The sequence below is a fragment of the Taudactylus pleione genome, unplaced genomic scaffold (genome assembly GCF_031769625.1).
Source record: "Taudactylus pleione unplaced genomic scaffold, aTauple2 ptg000019l, whole genome shotgun sequence".
NCBI classification, from domain to species: domain Eukaryota; kingdom Metazoa; phylum Chordata; class Amphibia; order Anura; family Myobatrachidae; genus Taudactylus; species Taudactylus pleione.
Genome location: NW_028284421.1, coordinates 37,419,102 through 37,443,467, shown reverse-complemented (window position 1 = coordinate 37,443,467; position 24,366 = coordinate 37,419,102). Strand labels below are relative to the sequence as shown.

General features: G+C 46.4%; 1 protein-coding gene across 4 annotated transcripts in view; it reads left to right on the top strand.

Moving 5' to 3' along the window:
* The window catches only part of SHANK3 (SH3 and multiple ankyrin repeat domains 3), a 434,911-nt gene that overhangs the window by 357,009 nt on the left and 53,536 nt on the right, over positions 1–24,366 (top strand). For all 4 annotated transcript variants that reach the window (XM_088447121.1, XM_088447127.1, XM_088447113.1 and 1 more), the window contains exons 17-18: positions 1,082–1,206; positions 1,397–1,532. In XM_088447121.1, the coding sequence (XP_088303247.1) occupies positions 1,082–1,206; positions 1,397–1,532 (261 nt within the window). The remainder of the gene's footprint in view (positions 1–1,081; positions 1,207–1,396; positions 1,533–24,366) is intronic.

The window sequence follows — 24,366 nt, the reverse complement described above, 5'->3', positions numbered from 1 at the left end:
GCCCTCAAGTGTTGATAGTTACAGTTAGCATACCAATGGGTTAAAAATGTTATGTCCTTTCTTTTCTGTCTACCAGACAAAATGTTCTGTGGTATTTACAACTTGTTCTCACCTAACATTTAGTAACAAGTGGAAGAATGACAGGATAAAAGCTGATCTGCTCTGCGCTATTATTTTTACATTTGAATTAAACTGAGAGTAACTTTTCATTCACAAGTTTATAAAAGTAAATGTTATATTTCTTTTTTATACATTGGAGGAATGGGGAGAGCTAGTTGAAGTTGTACAAGTAAACATTATTTGGTTGCCACAAGTTCTTTTTACCTTGGGCAACAGATTTATTGATACATATAGCACATGAGGAACCACATGAGTAATAATTATTTTTACTCAGGATTTTACTCAGAAAGACAATTTCTCCATTCTGATCAGACTTTTACTCTTCTAAATATGAAGAAAATCTGGTGGACTACAACTTCTAGCACTGCTCAAGCACAAAACTGACTCCTTTTCTCTAGGGCAGAATGATTTGTTGTCATTAGTTTATAATGAATTGAGAAACGGCATTTTCATGTATGATTTCTCCACCTACAAAATGGCTGTCTCCATGAAAAGAACACTGTAACGACTCCAGCTGTATTAATAATGTGTAGCATATATTGTATGTTCAGAGTTTGATAATACAGTGCACACAGGATTGTAAATAGCTACCTAATAATATATAGTATATTGCCATTCTAAATATTATGTAAGCATATAAAAGTTCTAACTTACTGTAGAAAATCCCAGGAACGCAGAAGAAAAATAAATTTGGATGCAAGCAACGGAAATTTAATTTAAGCTCTCTCGTTGCATAGGATTTAGTATTTTTGTGCCTGACTTTATGTAAGGCATAATTTATAGTTAACCCACATTATAAATTGCTTATTGGGATGAGATATGTGCCTGGTGACAACCACCTCAGAATGATGACCTATGTTGGTTTGGACAGTATATAGCAGCTTTTATAAAGTGTATGTCTTATAAAAATTGTGAACAATGCAAAATAACACTAATTTTTAAATGTATGTTGATTTTGTAGCAGAGACCCCGATTGAAGAGTTCACACCTACACCAGCTTTCCCTGCATTGCAGTATCTGGAGTCGGTGGATGTGGATGGCGTAGCATGGAGAGCGGGCCTTCGTACGGGAGACTTCTTGATAGAGGTAAGAAGTCAGCATGCAGTAACGGCTTTTCTCCTTCACTCGTCTAATTCTTCTCAGTAACTTTCTCCCTTATTCTTACTTGAATGTGTACATGTGTGCACATATGAATCTCTTCTTTAGTCTTACACACTTTGGCAGAGCATAAGGTTTCACCCTCAGGTTCCCACCCCCTCTTCATTTTTTTCTTCAGGTGAACGGGGTAAATGTAGTGAAGGTTGGTCATAAGCAAGTGGTATCTCTGATTCGTCAGGGCGGTGGCCATCTAAGTATGAAGGTCGTATCGGTGAGCCGCAAACCTGAGAGTGAAGAGGCCATGCGCAGGAGGGGTAAGCGTGTAGCATGAGGCCTGATTTTGTATTTTTAAGCACATGCAGGGATCTTTTAATTAAGACATAATGTTTCTGACAATAACAAGCTATTAGCCGAAGTTACTTCCCCTGTTATTGGTGCCAAAGAACAAAGTGTCAAATTTGGCAATACGTGTGAGAAAACCTAAGGACAAATTCTAGTTATTGAAATCCTACTGTTGTACCTGTCAATAAAAGTTATTTAGAAGTGAATGGTTTCTAAAGCTAGCTGCACACTGGAGCGATGTCAGGACGATATGCCGATTCGTAACGACATATCACTCAGTGGGGTAGATGTATGATAGCGGCACTTAACGCGCCGCTATACCACTTCCCGCTTCGCCTCTTTACCGAGGCGAAGCAGGAAGCACTACCGATGAGATGTAAGAACATCTCATCGGCCCGAGAGGGGGAGCGTTAACTCCCCCCTCTGGCGCTACCCGCTAGAGACAGCAGCGCATCAGCCTAGTGCTGATGCGCTGTGTCTCTGTCCCGGCCGGCTCCACTGAGCATGCGCGGGTTCTCGCAAGTATCGCGAGATCCCCACGTGCAGCCCTGGATCCGGCAGCAGCCCCAGCAGGGACAGCGCTGTCCCTGCTGTGGGGATAGGCTAGCGCCAGGCTGTAGCTGTCGATAACGACAGCTACAGCCGGCCCGAACGGTCATGCGGTATGACCGTTCGTACATGGCCCTGCCGCTTGGCACTGCTATCTTGTAGATAGCAGCGCCGATAATGACAGGGGCGCATAGCGCCCCTGTCATATACCGCCCAGGCCCCCGATCATACATCGGGGAGAAGCAGTATCAGCGCACATAACGTGTGCTGATACCGCTTCTGGGCTTCATACATCTCCCCCAGTGTGTGCCAGAGATTGCTCGCTCCCATAGTCGCTAGCAACGGTCCCCAGATTTGATGTGCTGCACATCAAACATAGCGATATCGCTAGCGGAAAATGCATTGTTAATGAATGGTTACGACATTCATTGAAGTCGTTTCGTGTGGACGCACAATCACTGTTGACGGGCATTCGTCCCAGTGTGTACCTAGCATAAGTCTATATCCGCTGCTAAGTTTACCATAATAACCAGAATTAAAGGGCTGAGACTACCCCAGCCACTAGCACCATTCAATGCCACTAGCTGAAAGACACTAACACACTGGGCATCAATGGCTGAAAACGATATGAGTGTCTCATGATCACATCACATCCATATAGATGATGCCCTGTTTGGCCACACCTTATGCATTAGCCTTTTCTTAGCTGATGGCGTAGCAATGATGCCAGGCATAATCCTAAGCTAAAGAACAAATGTATGACATAGGAAATAGCATAATGGAGGTACTGCTCTTTATATTGAACAGTATTGATGTGAGGATATATTATAATGTATGCCCTCACTGTAGACTGTTTTAGAAATCTCACAAGTTATGTGACCATATAAATGTGGATGAATGCTTCTATAGCTGTCACACATTTTTCTTTTCTGTCTACCAGACAAAATGTTCTGTGGTATTTACAACTTGTTCTCACCTAACATTTAGTAACAAGTGGAAGTATGACAGGATAAAAGCTGATCTGCTCTGCGCTATTATTTTTACATTTGAATTAAACTGAGAGTAACTTTTCATTCACAAGTTTATAAAAGTAAATGTTATATTTCTTTTTTTTTTATACATTGGAGGAATGGGGAGAGCTAGTTGAAGTTGTACAAGTAAACATTATTTGGTTGCCACAAGTTCTTTTTACCTTGGGCAACAGATTTATTGATACATATAGCACATGAGGAACCACATGAGTAATAATTATTTTTACTCAGATCATATAATTTACGAACGAAACAGATCATATAATTTACAGTATGTGGCATGTGAGTAATTCTGCATTTTGGATAATTATGTTCAAAATAAGTTTGTGTATGTTCTGATGTCAATTACAAAGCATTTTATGTGTGTTAGTCTCTCCAGTGTATAGTTGCCTAAAGTCTAGCCTTGTTTTGTTTTGCTATTTTGGCAGCATGCCAGCCCATCTTCTGCATACATGCATACTGGTGTCTGTATCTTTTGTATGTTGTGCTATCACTCATATCTTAACCCAGTGTACCTGATACTCACCGCAAAACACCTTGGCTCCCAGCAGCTATCAAGGTGCACACCTGCTCTCCACACTAAGGCGGGCCAATAAAAAATAATCTTTTTTTCAGTGTATTAAATTTTTTTCTTTCTTCTAAATACTTCACTGTTTAGCCTTTTCTAAGGCTTAAATAAACCATGAGAGTCAGGGGACATCAGGACTGGTTTTATTACATGGTTTACCTTTGCTTTGTGTCAAATCTTTCATTATTGTGCTCTTTCAAATGCATTTTCAGGTGCACTCGCCACTTGTAATAAAACGCTCCTCATGTACAGTACACTGTAAGTTCAATACATCTTTGAATATAGCGGACAGGAGTTTTAGGGACCCTGTACCAATGTTGTTTCTTAAACCAGAGCCCAAGGAGGTGTATGTTTTTTTTGCCAACCACTAATAGAAGCCCAGCTCTTTTTTTTACAAGCCTGGTGCTGGTCTACCCTATGACTATGACCCAAAGCTGATGGTATCCTGTTGTAGTGGAATCCCACACAGGCTGACTATAACTGGGAATAAAGAATTAGGGGTGGATAATATTTATTTTTCATACTTTGCTCTGAGAAGGTATGTCCTTTGGGGCTGATTCAGAGGTAGACATTGACACGGCTGCATCTTTTGGTGGTCACCTATCTGCGACTTTATACAAATGCCGCTACAAAGCCCTTCCCTGGTGTACATACGTGTGTAAGAATGTGCAAGGACTGAGACATTCACTTTGAGCATCTGTAAACACTGGTGAGATGGTTGCACCATATATACTTACACCAGCCCTATGGCAAGTGCAGATTTTCAATCTGAGTATGGCCTCCAACGTGAACGATGAAGTATCTGTGTACGCCAACATCTTTAGTAACACTACCATAACACGCCCATTAGAGATACCATCTCCATGCGTCTGTTTAGCCACCTCCCAGTCACTTTTCCAAGACATTTCTGATATCATGTGTTGCAATCACAAGTGCGCCTTGTGCATACACACTGTGTCACGCATTCGCCATATCAGTTTTTAGGGGTTTTCGCAAATGCACAGTAGCAAAAAAATCATTCCACTCCTTATACAGTACATTAGCATTGCATGTGACTCTGAATCAGGTCTATTTCTACTTCAGGGTCCATAGGGTATCCACAGGATACCTTGGGGTATAGGTGTGACGTCAGTCGCTGGGCACCATAGAGTTAAGCTTTTCAGCCTCCCAGGATGCACTAGGGTCCCCCTCCTATACCCCGCCCCCGAGCCAAGGCACCCCAGTTTAGTTTGGTGCCCAGCCGGCGTCGGGTGCACCTGTCGGAGTGGGGGGCTAGAAGAGCCCCTGAAGCTTTCTTCAGTGCAGCTGTGGCTGCACATCTGGATGTACAGCATGGACAGTCAGTCCTGACGTCCATGCTGTCTTCCCTACACCCCCGGTACCGATCCGGGGATGCTGGTGAGCATCTGGGGTCACAGCTAGCGGTGACCCCAGATGTTCCGGACCATGGCCGGATCCATGGGGGACAAAGGTAAGCAGCGGGGTCCCGCGGTGGGTCCCCGCTGGTCACATGGTCCTAAGTCCCCAGGCAGGGGGCTCCCTGGGGACTGGCTGCTGCGTGGAGCCAGGCGACCAACCTGCGCTTTCCACTACCCCCTGGGACAGCGGACCGCAGCAGAGCGGTAGCGCTGCGGCGTCCCAGGGGTTAAATGCATGCCAGGGGAGCGCGCCTTCCCTGTCTCACAGCCGGCGCCTCCCCCGCTGCACACAGCCCTCTCTGCATGCTGCCGACTGGTCCTGTGGCAGCGCTCCTCCCCCAGGCCAGCCTCCTCTCTGCTCCTCGGCGGCCATCTTCTCCAGAACGCATGGTGAACGCTGCTGGAAGCGCTGGACGGAAGCATCGTGGTCTGGGTCCCCCCGCATACCTCTCCTCCGCTGTGGCTCAGGTCTGTGTATGCAGCGCTGTGTCCTACCAGGCCCTGTGTCTGTGTAGTTGAGTGATCAGCGCTGTTAGTGCAGGAATTGTTATTTCTCTGCATTGTATGTGACTGTGCTAGCGCTGCCTGTAACTTTTCTTCTCTAAACTGTCAGCTTTATTACTGTCCCTGTTCTTCTGCTAAAGCCCTTGCGGTGCGGTGCTGCAGGGTGGTCTCTCGCCTATTTAATACTTAATTGGTGAGAGAGGTCACATACGTGGTGCCATCATGTCTGAAAGTGATTTTCCCCTCCGGCTACAGTGTACCACGTGCAAAGTACCGTTAGCGGAGGGGGAGGGTAGCGCGGAGGGCCTTTGCCGGCAGTGTTTGTCCATGGCGCGGCCTATTACGGTTACAGCACCGGTACAGGAGCCGCCCTGGGCTTGTTTCGCTCAGGCGTTAACAGCTTTAGTGGGCCAGTTAGCTCCGCAGCCCGCGTTTACTCCGATGGGTTTGTCCCAGCAGTCTGTGGTGTCGTCACCCATGCAGGGGTTCCCACGACAATTGGTGGTACCCCACAGGCTCCCTATTTCCCCGCTCCCGGGTTCTCAGGAGCCAGCGTGGGTTAACTCCCTGACGAGTTCTGTACAGCACTTGTCGGATGTGTTGCAAGGGGAGTCTGTGATGCGGCCTCATAAAAGGCCGGTGGCGTCTCTGTCCGCTCCTTATGAGGATGACGAAGGGACGTCTGATGATGGGGAGATTCTGGATCCTTACGATCAGGAACCTCTCCATACTAAGGACGCTGATGCTAAGTCCAAAGTATATATTCCTGGACTTATTCGGGCGGTCCGCACAGCCTTGGTGATTGAGGACGAAGTTCCCCCAGCGGCTAAATCTAAGTATGCCTTTTTCAAAGATGTGAAGGGCGATGCCACAGTCTTTCCTCTTTCGGGTCAGTTGGTGGACCATTTAGAGGAGGCGTGGAAACAACCTGGCAAAAGATACCAGCCGCAGAGACGCCTAGCGGTGGCTTATCCGTTCGCGGATAATTATTTTGCTAAGTGGGAATCCCCTCCACAGGTGGATTCTCACGTGACCCGTCTTGTCCGTAGTGCCACATTGCCGATGCCATCCATGTCCTCCCTTAAGGATGCTACGGACCGCAAGGTAGAAATCTGCCTGAAGTCCGCTTATTCCCTTGCAGGGGGGGCAGCACGGCCGGCTATGGCCATTTGCTGGGTTGCCAGAGCGATGGAGCGCTGGGCGGATTCATTAGAGGCTTCTTTTGAATCCGACTGTCCGGCCGAACAGGCGGAGTTGATTGGCAATCTCCGTGATTCGGCCACCTACATCAACGAGGCGGCTCTAGACATTAGTACTCTGGTGTCTAGAATTTCTTCAGCAGCGGTAGCTGCTCGTCGCACCTTGTGGCTGCGATCCTGGAAGGCGGACGCAGATTCCAAGAAAGGTCTGGAAGCGTTGCCGTTTACCGGAGAAGTTCTCTTCGGTCCGGATCTGGATAAGATTGTGGCCACGCTGGCGGCAGCCAAATCTGCTTGTCTCCCGTCGGCCGCTGCTCCTTCTGGTTCGGGACCATCGTCCTTTCGGTCATCTAGGGCCCAGGGCAGGCCCAAACCACAGTCGTTTCCTCGACAGGCTGGCCCTAAGAAATCGGTCAAGCCCCGGAAGCAGGCATGGAGTACCAGACGTCCGGCCCCCAAGCCAGATGACAAGCCTGCGGCCTGGCGGTCCGGGCCTCCCTTTGGGGGATCCCAGGGTGGGAGGCCGCCTGCTACAGTTCGCCCAGTGTTGGTCGACCACTACGACAGACACTTGGGTTCTGGAGGTGGTTTCCCACGGATACGCCCTCTCCTTCCGGCACAGACCCCCGGCTCGCTTCTTCACCACGGGTCTCCCATCAGACCGGAACAAGGCTACAGAGCTGCGGAAGGTATTGCACACTATGCTCCAGGCTGGAGTTATAGTGCCTGTTCCATTCTCCCAGAGGGGCCAGGGTTTCTATTCAAATCTATTTTTGGTACAGAACCCCAATGGGTCATATCGTCCGATTCTCAACCTCAAAGCACTCAACAAGTCTTTGCGGGTCCCGAAGTTTCGGATGGAGACCCTACGGTCCATCATTCTGGCGCTGGAACCTGGGGACTACTTGGTGTCATTGGACATACAGGACGCTTACCTGCATGTCCCTATTCTTTTGCGCCATCAACAGTTCCTCAGGTTTGCAATCCGCAGCGACCACTTCCAGTTTCGGGCGTTACCTTTTGGCCTGGCAACAGCACCACGTGTTTTCACCAAGGTGATGGCGGTCATGGCGGCTTCTCTGCGGCTGCAGGGAGTCCGCATGTTGCCGTATTTGGACGACCTGTTATTGGTGGCAGGATCTCCAGAGCTCCTGTTACGCCACTTGGACCTGACCATTGCACTGCTGCAACGGCACGGCTGGCTAATCAACTGGCAGAAGTCCACTCTAATCCCGTCTCGGAGGATTCTGCATCTTGGAGCCTTATTGGACTCGGGACAGCAAAGGATCTTCGTGACGGAGGACAAGATCTCTGCTTTACAGTCAAGGGTGCGCAGTTGCCTGCACAGCCGCCGGGTGTCCTTACACTCGGCGATGAGGTTACTGGGCTCCATGGTGTCGGTGTTCGACATGGTGGAATACGCCCAGTTTCACTCCAGACCTCTGCAGCACCTGATCCTGTCCAAGTGGAACGGGCTGCCTCAGTCTCTGAAGTCCCAGACGATTGTGCTCACCCAGGAGGTTCGCCTGTCCCTTGCGTGGTGGTTACAGACGACCCACCTCAACAAGGGACGTCCGTTCTGGGTTCCAAATTGGGTCCTGTTGACAACGGACGCCAGTCTTCGGGGCTGGGGAGCAGTTTCGGGTCCACACTTGTTCCAGGGCAGGTGGACGCCGACAGAAGCGGAGCTTCCAATAAATATCTTGGAACTCCGTGCGGTCTTCAATGCTCTCCAGCAGGCACAGCGGTTTCTCCAGGGTCGCCAGGTGCAGGTCCAGTCGGACAACGCTACCACCGTGGCCTACATAAACAGGCAAGGAGGAACTCGCAGTCGGGCGGCTCTCGTAGAGGTCTCTCGGATCCTGGTTTGGGCGGAGCGCAATCTTCCGGCCATATCAGCGGTCTTCATCCCGGGAGTGCTAAATTGGGAGGCGGACTTTCTAAGTCGCCAGGACGTTCATCCGGGGGAATGGTCCCTGCACCCGGACGTTTTTCAACTACTGGTGGACAGGTGGGGTCTTCCAGAAATCGACCTCATGGCGTCCCGGCACAACAACAAGTTGCCGGTGTACGGGTCTCACACAAGAGACGAAGGGGCGTCTCTGGTGGATGCTCTGTCCGTCCGGTGGACGTTCCGGTTCGCATACCTGTTCCCTCCGGTCTCCCTTCTTCCACGGGTAATCCGGAAATTCAAACAGGAAGGAGGGACGCTCCTGTTGATAGCTCCCGCGTGGCCCAGACGGCACTGGTTCTCAGACCTTCAGGGTCTGTCCGTGGACAGTCCTCTGCGGTTGTCGCTACGACCGGACCTTCTGTCTCAGGGTCCTTGCCTTCACCCGGACCTGACTCGGCTGTCTTTGACGGCGTGGCTGTTGAGACGGCCATGCTGAGGTCCCGGGGGTTTTCCAGCTCTGTGGTGCGTACCATGTTACGAGCTCGGAAACCGTCTTCCGCGAGGATATACCATCGCGTGTGGCATACGTTCTTCCAGTGGTGTCGACCGAGAGGTTATGCACCGCGGGAGTTTCGTCTGTCTCGGATTCTCGCCTTCCTGCAAGCGGGACTAGATCATGGGCTTCGCCTTGCTTCTTTGAAGGTACAGGTTTCGGCCCTATCTGTCTGGTTTCACCGTAGGATTGCTACAATCCCGGATGTGCGCACCTTTATGCAGGGTGTTCTCCGCATTCAGCCGCCCTTTGTTCCACCTGTGGCGCCTTGGGATTTGGCTGTGGTCCTGAGGGCTCTCCAAGGACCGCCGTTTGAACCACTGGGCTCAGTGGATCTTAAATGGCTAACAGCTAAGACTGTTTTCCTTCTGGCCATTGCTTCGGCCAGACGTGTTTCTGAGTTAGGGGCTCTTTCTTGTAGACCCCCTTTCTTGGTTTTTTATGGGAACAGGGCAGTGCTCCGCACTCGGCCCGAGTTTCTTCCCAAAGTTGTTTCCCAGTTTCATGTTAACGAGGAAATAGTTGTTCCGGCCTTTAATTCACCGGGTCTTTCCGTGGGTGAGGCCTCTTTGGATGTTGTGCGGGCCTTAAGGACTTATGTTGACCGCACTTCTTCGTTTAGGAAGTCGGACGCTTTGTTTGTCCTCTATGGCTTCCGTAAAAAGGGTTGGCCTGCCTCAAAGCAAACTTTGGCAGCCTGGATCCGTATGGCTATTTCTGAAGCTTATCTTCATGAAGGCCTACCGGTCCCTCCTTCTCTGAAGGCTCATTCCACTAGGTCTGTGGGTCCTTCGTGGGCAGCTCGACGTGGTGCCTCGGCAGTTCAGATCTGCAAGGCTGCTACGTGGTCCTCTGTCCATACCTTCGTGAGGTATTACAGGTTTGACACCTTCGCCTCTCAGGATGCTTCCTTCGGGCGGCGGATTCTCCTTTCTGCACAGGAGCGTCCCCACCCTTAAAGGATACTGCTTTGGTACATCCCCAAGGTATCCTGTGGATACCCTATGGACCCTGAAGTAGAAAATATGAGATATGGTAAGAACTTACCCTTGTTATCTCTATTTCTACGAAGTCCATAGGGTTCCACAGGACTCCCGCCCTGTCGCACCTGTGCTGCAGATGGGCTTTGCTCTGGTCACCGGTTTTTCGTCTCCCTCTGGTGAGAATGTGATTCTTGTATGTGTCCAGATCTTTTTTCTCTCTCTTCCTTCTCCTCCTCCGGCCTATGGCTTGATAACTAACTGAGGTGCCTTGGCTCGGGGGCGGGGTATAGGAGGGGGACCCTAGTGCATCCTGGGAGGCTGAAAAGCTTAACTCTATGGTGCCCAGCGACTGACGTCACACCTATACCCCAAGGTATCCTGTGGAACCCTATGGACTTCGTAGAAATAGAGATAACAAGGGTAAGTTCTTACCATATCTCATATTATCTCATTACAATAGTCTGGCTATTAAACAGATGAAATCTAGTTTGTGCACTGCTCCAAAAAATGAGGTACTTTAATGCATCTACTCAAATTCCACACAACTTACCACAGCCTGGGCAAACTACCGCTCTTCTGCAAATGTATCCATCTTGTTCTGCAAATATATGCACCTCAGCGGAAATCTAGGGGTCTATGTACTAAGCAGTGATAAGTGAGAGTGAAAAGTGATAAGTCTGTGATAAGTGCCAGCCAATCAGCACCCAACTGTCATTTTTCAAACACAGCCTGTGAGATGACAGTTGGGAGCTGATTGGCTGGCACTTATCACAGACTTATCACTTTTCACGCTGTCACTTATCACTGCTTAGTACATAGACCCCCTAGTCTCATTGGCACAAATAAATGTACTCGGTGGGCTCAAAGCTGTATTTCTAATGTAGGTTGACTATTTTTCATTTTGCAAATGTCCTCCACTGACAGATAACAGAAACCCTTTCAGAATGAGTTACTATATTATGGTTGTAATGTTTTCTACCAACAAACCTATATAATGAGGCAAGCACAAAAAAGGCTTTTGCACGTTGGAAATTGCTTCTAAAATGGGCAGACTGTCAGACAGGTCAAGTATCGACTGTTGCACATTAAACATAAATGAGGGTGATTCAATAACTAAGGTAATAAGACCTCTCGTGTAGTTTTCTCAATTTCATTGTAATTTCCCGCCAGTCCAGAGCAGGTAGACCACTGATTCCCCTCATGGCTATTAGACTGCGCCTCATATCAGTTCTACTGTCTCAACATCAGTTGTAAGGTGGTGGGGCTGGCAGAAACATGGTCAAACCTTGGTGTGATCAGATTTCTGCATCTAAAGGGCACATCAGCAGCTGAAATTCATCACCAACTTGTCGAGGTGCCTGCAGATAATGTCATGTCACGGAAACATGTTTGGGTTTGGGGCACTGCCTTTGATAACGGCAGGACAGAAATTGATGAGCAGCGATCCGTCCGGCCAAACACATACACCACAGATGACAATTTGTGCTGCATTGAAGGTCTGATTCAGGAGGACAGACGCATTTGAGTTAGTGATACTTCTGACGAACTGAACATCTCTGTGGGTACTGTGCACAACATCGTTCATGAGCAACTGGGATACAGGAAAAAGTGTTCACACTGGTTACCGGAAAAACTCACAGAAGTTCACGGAACCAATAGGATGGGATTGTCTCTTGTTCACTTGACATGGTACCATGAGGAGGGAATGCAGTTCCTGCAGCGTATAGTTACAGGAGATGAAACGTGGGTACATCTTGTGACACCGGAGATGAAGCAAGCATCCATGTCACGGAAATGCGTATCGTCCCCACCTTCAAGGAAATTCAAACCAACTCCATCAGCAAAGAAGGTCATGGCGACCGTGTTTTGGGAACACAAGCCATGCTTCTTGTTGATCTCCTCACCAAGAAAGATACTGTGAATGCTGTCCACTATTGTGAAACACTGAGCCGGTTGCAGAGTGCAATTTGGCAAAAACGATCTGGGTTGCTGCGAATAGGATTTGTATTGCTGCACGATAACACTAGGCCACTCACAGCCAATTGCATGCGTGAGTTGTTACAACACTTCCATTGGAAGGTACTGGACCTGGACCCTGACGTGGCCCTGAGTATTTTCCATGTCTTTGCTCCATTGAAGAAGGCAATTCGCAACTGACGTTGACCTTGTTACATTATTTATTGAACCACCCTCGAACATGGACTGATCACTCATAACTCAAGTTTACTGTGTGTTACAGCTGTATAGTGTCCTATATATTTACCTTTTGATTTGTTTACATATGCTGTAGCTAGTTATTGTATGGGCAGTTATGTATTCATGAATTTTAATATTCTCTTTAGAAACAGCTTGTGGCATCAAATTGCCAGCTTACAGCACATTGGCTCTAAATGATCACATGAGATCAGTGTCATGGGGTTTAACAGTTTTATAGCTGATTTTCCATAATGGTTTGTGTTTTGATAACTTTACATTGCAATTAGGCATTTACTCAGGTTGTACCTACAATGCTATACTTTTCAGAACTGCATGACAGGCACACATTTTAAAAATCAAAAGACTAAAATCGGATAACCATGTTAGGAGATAAAGTCGTCATCAGAGTGCAAATGAAAGAGTAGCTCAATGTATAAAATAATCTCTAACAACCTAAGACATATACAGCAAAAATGACAATAGTGATATTAATATTGGTGCAAATAAGGAAAAAACGTCATTATCTAATGAAGGAGTTCCTGATATCAGAGCTACCATGAGATTTTCAGACTAGCCCATAGTGTTTGACCACACCATTCTGTATTCATTAATAACAGTAACAAGAGCTTCTTATGAACCACACAGACTGGCACCAGATGCTATCGCCTGAAGAGTGTTTTGGAGCACCGCACTGTGCTTTCTTCAGAATGGTACAACTGATTTCACACCATATCCCCAGCACTGCAGTGTGCTCTTTTCAATCCACACTTCATAAGGTATTACCTAAACGTACCTCAGCACCACAGTGTGCATGCTACAAGATATGAGGTGTTTAAAGATCTCAAGCACCACAGCATGCTCACTACTTGATGCAAAGTAATTTCTAGCAATGGGAGCCCAGAGATCATGGGACGATAGCATGGACTACTTTGCTTTGTGTTTATATCCCAGCTATAACTACATTGCTATATTGATTAAGGTACCACGTTTCTGCATTGTGGGAACACTCTACACTTCTAATGATATATATTTATTTATAGTTACAACATTATATCCTATTCTTCTAGTGTTATTACCACACATTTTCCTCACATTTTTGGTGGGTTTTTGTGTGTGTGTAGGCTGTCCAAATTGAGAAGACTTTATGTACATATCTTCTGACCTACTTTAAATTTGCTATATCTTGTTGCTATATCTGATATGTCATTAAATTGATATATATCCGTTATGTTTAATTTACTGTTACGATAGATTTAACCTTAATTATTTGAAGGTTATTTTTATTTGCACCAGTGTTATTTAGTCCTTATTTTTATCAGGTCCATATTTTTGTATATATTTAAGAGTAATACATTTTAGCATGCTGCAGTTTAAACCATACAATGGTCTACACTAGTTTTATTTTTAAAATAGTTATTTCCCCATAAAAATTATCCTAACAATCATTTAGTCCTCACCAAGTACTAATAAATAAAAAACTTACTTTCCTATGATAAAAAAAAAACAAGTAGCAATCACATAAGTGAAATTACTAATTCAAAAAAATCTAAGCCAATAGAAAGAAGCCATGTGTAAATAGAGCATATTGTTTAGTAGCTTGGAGACTCACCTTTGGCAGCAAAACCTTGATTGTTTTTTCGTATGTTTATCAGTTCCTTATAATACACTATTTGTGGAATTGTGGCCCACGCTCCATTCACTCTTCACTTCATTGTTTTTAGGGTGTTTGTTTATGCAGCTTTCCCTTAAGGTCCTGCCGCAGCATCTCAATTAGAAACTTGGACATTGTCTTGACCAGGGCCCTGATTCAGAGATGGACGGAATTGCAGAGCCGCACACATGTGGCTGTGCAATTCTGTCCATCTAACATGCTAGGTGTCTGTAGGAAACAAATATCTCCTTGCTGCATCTGCGATTCTAGTGCTGCGTTTGAGGTCACAGGCTGGGGTCACCATCGCGACCATCGTGTATGTCTCAATGACCCTGGCTGTTCATTTCCTTAATATGTTTGTGTTTGAGTATACAAATATTAGGCAGCGTCTACATATTATCCATCCTAACAATTACTGACGTAATATCAGTAAATGATTACTTGTAACAATATCAACAAGCACTGCTTTTGCAAATATTACTTTCGTACATGATATTATGGGGGCGATTCAATTCATTGCGATGTTGAATAGCGCCGGGAGGGAGCGAGAAGAAATCCTTTAGTCTGACACAACAATGCGCTAAATTGAATAGCTCCAGGAACTCCTTTCCAGGTGTATTCAGCATTGCGCTGAATTGAATCGCCCCCAATTTGATATATCATTTGTGTTTTATAAAGAGAAAAAAAAAGAATAAGATAATGTTTAGGTGAAAGGCACCATACTACGATAAATTTCACATTCACATAATAATGCTCTTGAATGTCAACTACTACTTAATTCTTACAGGTAGCTGTGATTATCGCAAGTGTATTAATTGTTTCCTTTGATTTTTAAAGATTAGATGAAGCTACCAGTGTTTATACTTTCTGATGAAACATTCTGTGGCACTGTCTCTTGGTATTATTGTCTTAGGTTTTGTCTTGCGTACAGTATGACCCCCACCAGTTCTTTCATATGCTTAGCGCCTACAACAGTATAGCAAGTATATATAGTCAAAGATGCACTAGCAATGATGTCCATTCTTTTTTTTTTTACTATCATACATACTGCAAACTTAACTGACTTGACAAAGTCAAAATATCAAACTTAAAAACTTTGAAAATATTTCTTATGATGATCATAATGGATTTTACAAATGTATATACACTGTACAGTATATACATATTACTGTTCAGTAAAGTTTAAATGTAATAGTTGAAAAGATGTATTACTACCTAATTGCTAGCACCAATCACATCTTAAAGCATTCTGATGTACAGTAGCTATAGCTGATACGGTATACAATCGGGAAGCCGGCTGCCGGAATCCCGACAGCTGGCTTCCCAACTGCTTTATCCCGGCGTGGAATAAATGACCGGGCATCTATATCTAGACGCCTGTCATTTCCCCGACGCCGGGCGCTGCGAGCGGACAGCCGCAGGGGGTGGAAGGGTTAGGTTTAGGGCATCCGGGGGGGACTTAGGGTTAGGCACCCCCCCGGGAGGGTTAGGGTTAGGCTAGGGGGGGGGAGGGTTAGGCACCCTCGGGGGGGGGGGGACTTAGGGTTAGGCACCTCCCTGGGGGACTTAGGTTTAGGCAGCGGGGAAGTGGGGGATTAGGGTTAGGCACTTGGGGGGGAGGTTAGGGTTAGGCACCCCTAAGGAGGGTTAGGGGGTTAGGTTAGTTTATACTTACCTTAGCAACGATCGGGATTTCCAGCGCTGTCGGGCTTCCGCTGCCGGGAACTCTGTTTTTGTCGGCCAGGCGCTGCCGGGATCGAACAGTATTTCATACCGATTCTGATGATGCAATGTACTAAAACAATATAAAAATCATAGCTGTATAGTGTAATGCACTAGTTTCTCACATATTTTTTTAATTATTCATCTTTTAGACCCATTTCTCATCAAACGCTACAGATTATAAGAATGTCGTAGCTTTAGTGTTGGTCCAAATCAATGTATCAAAATATACATTTCGCTGGACAGTTCTATACAAATGCACTTAATTTGTCATTTCTGAGTAGCAGTGCGGTAGGGATGTAGATTTAATTCTATCTTTAAGACCTGTCTATTGTGTTTCTGTAAATAATAATTATATAACCGATATGGCAGGCTGTCAGCATGCACTGATGATACATCTTAACTAGTCTCTCTGCAGGTCCTTTTACTGAGCATTGGTAACTGTTGTTATCGGTCATATGACCTGCTGTGTGCCGTACCAATAATCTAGACAGGATGTCAATCCCCCTACAAAAACTTTAACCAGCACCAGTCTGGACTGGCCACACTACAACAGGTAAATCCACAGCATGGATCCCTTTTTCATAATGTGAGACGTGAGTCAGGGGATGTAGTTATGAGAGCCGCCAGTCTCAAGACCGACATCCGAATCCCGACAAGGGACTTAAGATAGGCGTCAAAATACCGACGCCTATCTTAATCCCAATGCCGTCCGGGCACCCTTAGCGTTAGCCACGGGGAGAAGGGTTAGGTTTAGGGAGCATAGTGGGGTTAGGGTTTTTGGGGGGAGGTTAGTGTTAGGCACGCCTAGGGGGGAGGGTTAGGGTTAGGTACCCCCGGGGGATGTTAGGGTTAGGCACCCCCCTGGGATAGTTAGGTTTAGGGTGCTGTAAGGGGAGTTTAGAGTTAGGCACCCCCAGGGTGAGATTAGGGTTAGGTACCTGGGGGGGTGATTAGGGTTAGGCACCACTAATAGGGGTAGGAATATGGTATTTACCTGCCCTGTCGGGATCTTCTGGCTGCCGGCGTTGGGATATTCAGCCGCCGGGACTTCATACCCATTCCGTGAGTCAGCCCTAACCTGGTCAGTATGGGGATGACTTCTGCAGTAGCTTCGAGTCTACAAAAAACATGCCTCTTCCTCCAGGGTGCCATGGCCATAGTACACTTAAACATTCATTAAGTAATATTATGAAACTAGAAGTGCTATTGGCTGCTAGAGTGTTTCAACACTGTCAGTATGTCCCACACTCATCTGGTTGTTCATGAACAAGTCTGCAACAGGATTATGCATCACTGCAGAATGCTTAGAGTCACATTCATAACATGTAACCTGCCACAATGGAGATGTCTTTACACGGTGACGAGGTGAAGCATGCATGGTGAAGGGCTCACAAGCAGTCACCTTATCTCCTTTATCTCTGTCCATGACTCTGTTTGACTGCTATATTGATCTGACTGTTGCCTGGCCTGATCTACGTTCCTTCATGGGTATGACCAAACTTGGCAGTTTTTTTGGGGGGGGGTGGGGGTTTGTATCTTGATTGCCCACACTCTCATGTACCTTGTTTTTCTTAATTCTGAGACAACTTCTGACCGCAACAAGCCTGCAATTGCTTATACTAAGAGGATAAGTATTATTAGAGGTAGCCCCACCTGTTATATGTCTCTGTCTTGAGCTTCTCTTTCTGAGCAAGTACGCCTAGCACGTGTCCCCTGTGCATGAGCCAGTGCACCTTTGGTGCAGGGGGTGCGGCTGTTATGATGCTTAGACTGACCTGGGGACTGGCCCTCCCTCTGCACCTACGGTGCCAGGCACAGGTCCTGCGGTCCCCCCCGCACAGATGGAGCAATCACCTAGCATTGACTGCTAGCTGAGATCCCATTGGTATCTGCACGCATTCTCATCCTGAGGGCAATATCCCGCATGTCTTGGAACCGTATCAGCCCAACACCTTCCCAAAGTAATAGGTGCAGGTTTTAAAATACATGAGGCATTAATATTATGAATACTTTTTTTGACAGCCAATAAATGTTACTTAATTAGTTAGCATTTTATAAACAACTGATGATAATAATAATAATAATAATAATAATAATATACACATGTATGTACCTCCAGATGTGTCCAACTCAAAAACAATTCTATTTGTGTCAAGTGTCTATATTTAAGCCTAACGATAGCGAAGAGATGCGGATTGACAGTGTTTTCCTTATAAAATGTAATGAAATAGCAAACACTCCCAAATCTGTTGTTTAACACTTTAATAATCCAATGGAAATCTCCTGTCCTACAGTAGTCCAAATGGAAATGACAGGCAATGAAGATAGAACACTAATATATTATAATAATGTAATATAAGTAATATAGTTACGACATGAATATATTAAGATTAACATGCACATCAATGAAAGGCAGCTAGATAGTGCTGCTGATGCCTATTCTCATCAAATATCTTTACTAAGCCCACTAGTACCACAGCAGATAGGTCTATTAAGGGATTTATCTACAGTACTTCTAATGATATAGACATCCATACCATACTTTTCTTATGCTTGCCCTCTCCCATTGCACTTCTCCAGATGCAAGTACATGACATGGAAAAACTGAAGATATGGTTGCTTTTTTTGGTGCACATAACTGTGTATCGAACACTATAACTGAGGCCCAGTGCCTTTTATTTTTTTCCAGATTAATCTTCAGAGCAGCAAATAGAGTAATTGTTTTTGTCCCTGTTGAAGACCAGGGAGTCCATTAGACTCCGCGCCTATTTGTTAGTAGTGCCAAACCAGGGTAGATCAGCTCAGGATCCCCAATTTCTAGGGTGCCGAGATATAGTTTGGTTTCATGCAGGCCATGCCATTAATATGCTATTCCTTCAATATTATTTGCTATGTGTGGCTTATGTTGTCTGTTGTCATTCTATACTTCTTCTTCAGGGTCCATAGGGCTCCACAGGGAGACATTGTGGTGTAGGTGTGACCTAGAGGACCAGACACCAACAGCAAAGCTTTTCAATCCCAGGATGCTCCGGTCCTTCATCCTATAGCCCGCCCACAGCCCGAGGGCACCAATTTCATTGGTGTCCGGCAGGAACTGGACCACCATTATAACAGGGCTGCATTAAGCAGCCCAAGCTTTTATTTTATGATTTTATTTATTTATATTTTTTCTACTATAATGGGCGAGCAGCACCAGACTGTCCTCCAGAGGACTGTGCTGCCGCCCCATCACCCTTCCGAGGTGCCGTGACTCCAAGCCTGTGCTAGATACTCCCGGCAGGGGCTCAGAGGGGGACTAACTAGCAGGCTCCTTGGACCCCAGACTGCAGCCCGGAATTCAGGGGACAGGTAAGGTGGAAACCCGTTCGCGGGGACCTGCATTGTTGTGCAGTCTTGTCTCAGGAGACAGAACAGAGGTGCTGATGTGGAAACTGGTGCACCCACAACTCCACTAGACCACCGGGCATATAACAAACTGGCGCAGGACATATGTAAGGAGGCCAGGCGACCCGGTGGTTAATGTCTGCAAGGGGAGTAGGCGCTCTCCCTGTAGCCCCTTTCCCAGTCCAGGGCGCCATTCCACTGCTGTTCCCTGGGCTCTTCATCCCTCACCCTCCGCCCTCCCAGAGACAAGCGGCAGCCATTTTCTGCAAGCAGGTCTCCGGGAACGCCGAGTCCAGTCTCCCTGTATACCTCTCCCACGGGCCAGGTCATACAGCGCTATATTCTACCAGCCAATGTGGTCTGTGTAGTTGAGTTTAGTGCCCATTGTAAACATGTAATGTTTTTCTGCGTTTGTATGTGACTTGTGCTAGCGCTAATCTCTACTTTCTATACTGTACAGCTTATACCTTTCCATTTATTCTACTATACCCTGACATACTAAGGTATAGGGGGTTCATTGTACCTCACATTTCCCAAATACTTGTGAGTGCTATCACATACTTTATAACGCGGTTGCACGCTACACTGTGCCTTATTATCCAGGGTGTTCACTGCACTGTATCATACTGTGTATTTTGTTATTCTTGTGGCTATGGCTGGCAGAGGAAAGCAAGCAGCCTGATGCTGCTTCTCCTACTCTGGTGTCTTGTAAGTCCTGCTCTGTGGGCTTAGCCACAGAGGACCTCATTCAGGATGGTCTCTGTATTAATTGTTACATAGCCCTAGGCCCATCAGCCCCGGTGTCTCTCCCTCAGGACCCACCCTGGGCTGCCTTTTCACAAATGCTGGCAAAACTTGCAGACCAAGTAGCAGTCCCCGTGGTAGCTCCCCCTATGGGATAGTCACAGCAGGTAGTCCCTGCAAATCCTTTGCCTACCCCATGCGTAGACATACTGTCTACCTCAATATGGAGTTTGACTAATACCTCTACGGTTTTTCAGCAAATGCTGCAAAAAGAAAAGCCTTTACATACTAAAAGTCTACTAAACGTAGTATATCTTCCCAAGCCACACAGTTATCTTTTTGAGATATCATCTGGGTAGGCAGAAGACGCAGATCTCTCTCACTCTGACTCCGGCTCAAGAGAAGAGCCACCCTCTAAACTAAATACAATATACCTGCTCTGTTAAAACTATTCTACAAATAGAAGAGGATGAACCTGCTCCTAAGAAAAAACATAACATACTTTTTAAGCGACAAAAGGTTGTTTTACCAGAGTTTCCTCACTCTGACCAGCTATCTAATCAAACGAGTGAAGCTTGGAATATGCCCGGTAAAAGGTTTCAAATTCCAAAACTGTTTAGTTCCTTTTACCCTCTTCCAGCTACTGATTGTACTAAATGGAAAGTTCCCCCAGCAGTGGATTCTCATTTATCACGTCTTACCCATTCATACTGCAACCTCCTTGAAGGAGACTACAGATGGGCATATAGAAGCTTGTCATAAATCTTTATACTCTCTTACAGGAGCTAGTTCTCGTCCTGCTAGGGCTACGGCCTGGGTGGCAAAAGCCATTGAGAGTTGGGCAGAGGCCCGAGAAGAGACTTTTCCCCCTGATGCTTCGAGAGAACAGCTGTATTACATATCTCATATTAGAGATGCAGCCTCCTACTTAGGTGAAGCAGCTATGGATACGGCTCTCCTGGCCTCCAGGATATCTTCCATTTTGGTAGTGGCCCGCCGTATTCTTTGGCTACGTTCCTGTAAGGCAGATTCAGAATTAAAACGGGCTTTAGAGCATTATGCAGGAGACATCCTATTTGGTCCAGAATTTGATAAAATTGTGACTACTTTGGCGGCTAACAATACAGCGTTCCTGCCCTCTGCATACAAAGCCTCGGATGTCATTCTTTCGGTCCTTTCACCATCAAGGAAAAGCCAAGGGTCAGTCCTTTCCATGACGGCAGACATCAGCCAAGGCCTCCAAGCCTAGGGCCAAATAGGCCTGGGCTACTAGACTTCCCCCTGCCAAGTGTGAGGACAAGCCTACAGAATGGCGAGGCGGGCCTCTCCCTGGGGCTCCCAGGGTGTGAGGCCGACTTCTTCAATTCTTTAACAGAGACTAAGAATCACGCACCAAGCTTTAAATAAATACAGATATAAGGCTATATCAGGCTAAATAATCTTTTGAATTCATAAGAGGGTATTCAATTAGGCTGCGAAAAGTCTTTGTTAAAAAACGGGGATAAGTTTTCAGCATGTAATACATTGTGAAAAAAAGTGCAGAATTGGGGTTTAGAAGTGCAGGTTTAAAACAAAATAGCCTGCAGCCCTGGGAGTGTCCTATAAAAGTAATCTGTGTTAAAAAAAATCCTCTGGTCACCCCAAGTTACATTTTGGGGGCGAAAAAAAAAATATTGGGGAACAAAGTTTTAAACTAGCTAAATTGATTCATGGGAGTTCCCAAGAATGCGGCAGGTGTTTTCTAGAATGCGGGTGATAGCGGCAGGTGCATTTTTGAAGAATTTTAAAAAATTACTTTAGGGACTTAAAAATATGCTTGCACCCATTTTCATGTACCTCAAATTTGATGGGACAAGTTTTTTTTTCCCCCAAAAAAAACCCTAAGTGCTATTCTCCACCCCTTCTTCCAAAGCCGCATTTATGCACCTTCCGCGGCTATTAAAAACCCTGACTACCTTCAGCAGCCCAAATCAGGGTTTACCCATAGTGATCCCCCATGTCAGGACATCTTTAGGGGGGTGACAGGAAGATTTCCCGAAAATTGAATGGACCTTTCAATACTTACCTTTCCGCCGGGTCCTAATTGAATACTGGGATAAAGCGGGCATGTGCCCAATACTTTATCCCAGAAAAAGCAGCGATGATGGCAAAAAGTCCGACCTCTGACTTTTCGCCTGTAATTGAATACCCCCCATAGTAGGAGGATTATATGAAGTAGAAGATAAGCAGGAACTAATCACATCTCAGTGTATGTTTGCATGGATCTGAACAGATAAACTGTGAGATCATTACAATAGGACATTGCAACGGTATGTAGTCACGTGGTCGAAATGCCAACCGCCGGCTTTCCAACAGTGAATTCCCGGAATGGGACTAATGATTGGCGTCTAAATACCGACGCCTATCATTAGCCCCATGCCAAAATCCCGACGCCCGGCATACCGATCATCAGACGTCGGGAGCAGATAGCCGCGGGGGGCTTAGGTTTAGGATCTCCCGGGGGGATTTAGGATTAGGCACCCACCTGGGAGGGTTAGGTTTAGGCACCCCTGGGGGGAGGTTAGGTTAGGGTTAGGCACTAGGGGGGAGGTTAGGGTTAGGCACCCCTAAGGGGGGGAGAGGGTTAGGGATAGCCTTTATACTTACCCTGTTGGGATCTCCATATGCCGGCCTTCTGGCGTCGGTATTTCATCCGCCGGGCTGACGTCCGGCGGTATAACATTCCGATTCCCATTGCAACATTTATTAGTATAAATTACTGTATACATGCATAAGGATACATGAGTAGCTACTTTATGTAGTAAATGTGACTGCAGATCTATCTGGTACAGGAGAACACACACCACCAATGGATTGCATTATATATTGAGGAATAATGACAGCACACGGCCTTGTTTTTATATTTCTTTATTTTACATATAGAATTATAAACCTTATTGGGGACATGAGTGCACCCTATTAAAACTGATTCCTTTTTCTCTTCTCTGGATTGCGACTTCTTCAATTCATCCAGGTTTGGTATCAAACCACATCAGATGCCTGGGTAAGGGAAGTGGTCTCCCATGAATATGATGCCCTCTCATTTCTGAGGTGACACCCCCCCCCCCCTCCCAGCAGTTCTTTTGCACAGGAGCTCCATCGGACCAACCAAGGCCCTGCTGCTCCAAAAAGCCATTCAGTGTTTACTGAATTCAGGAGTAATAATTCGGGTCCCCTCCTCACAATGGGGCATGGACTATTATTGTACCCTTTTCTTAGTTCAGAAGCCCAATGGGTCTCATCGGCCTATCCTCAACCTCAAATCTCTGAACAAGTTTATCAGGGTGCCCTGGTTTCGTATGGAAACCCTCCATTCCATTATCCTAGTGCCTGGGGATTTTATGGTATCTCTAGACATTCAGGATGCTTAACTACATGTACCTATAGCGCATTCTCATCAACAATATGTCCGGTTTGCTATACTACAGCAACATTACCAATTTCAGGCTCTACCGTTCGGCCTTTCAACGCCCCCCAGGTCTTTACCAATGTCATGGCAGTTATGGCGGCCTCTCTTCATCATCAATGGATCAGACTGCTCCCATACTTGGACAATCTCTTGCTGTTGGCCAGCTCCCAGGAGACTCTTCACCGCCATCTACAGGTAACCATTGCCTTTCTTTAAATGCACGGTTGGCTGATCAACTGGAAAAAATCTTCCCTAACACCCTCTCAAAGGATGGTACATTTGGTAGCCCTCCTGGACTCTCGAGTTCAGAGAATCTTCCTAACGGTTGAAAAGATTTCAGCAATCCAGCACAGACTACGCAGATTTCTCCACAATTCCCGAGTGTCAATTCACTCTCTAATGCAGGCCTTGGGATCAATGGTGTCCTCCTTCGACATGGTGGAGTTCGCCCAGTTTTACTCCAGGCCCCTATAACACCTGATCCTCTCCAGGTGGAATGGGCTACCCCATCTACTCAAATCCCAGATGATGAGCCTTTCCCCAGAAGTTTGCCTGTCCCCAGCCTTGTGGCTACAGACTTCCCATTTGAACAAGGGTCGTCCCTTTTGGATCTTGGACTGGGCTCTGCTCACCATGGAAGCAAGCCTCCGAGGGTGGGGCGCTGTAACCGGCCAGCACTCCTTTCAGGGCCGATGGTCCCCAGTCAAGGCAGTGTTGCCAGTCAACATCAGAATATTATGAAAAACAGGCCAGTACAAGTACAGTCTGACAACCCCATGGCTGTGACCTACCTCAATTACCAAGATGGCACTCGAAGTCAGTCAGCAATGACAGAAGTGTCCTGCATTCTCACATGGGCCGAACGCAATCTCCTAGCCATCTCCGCAGTGTTCATTCCGGGTATTCTCAATTGGGAAGTGGATTTCCCCAGCCATCACAACATGCCACCAGGAGAATGG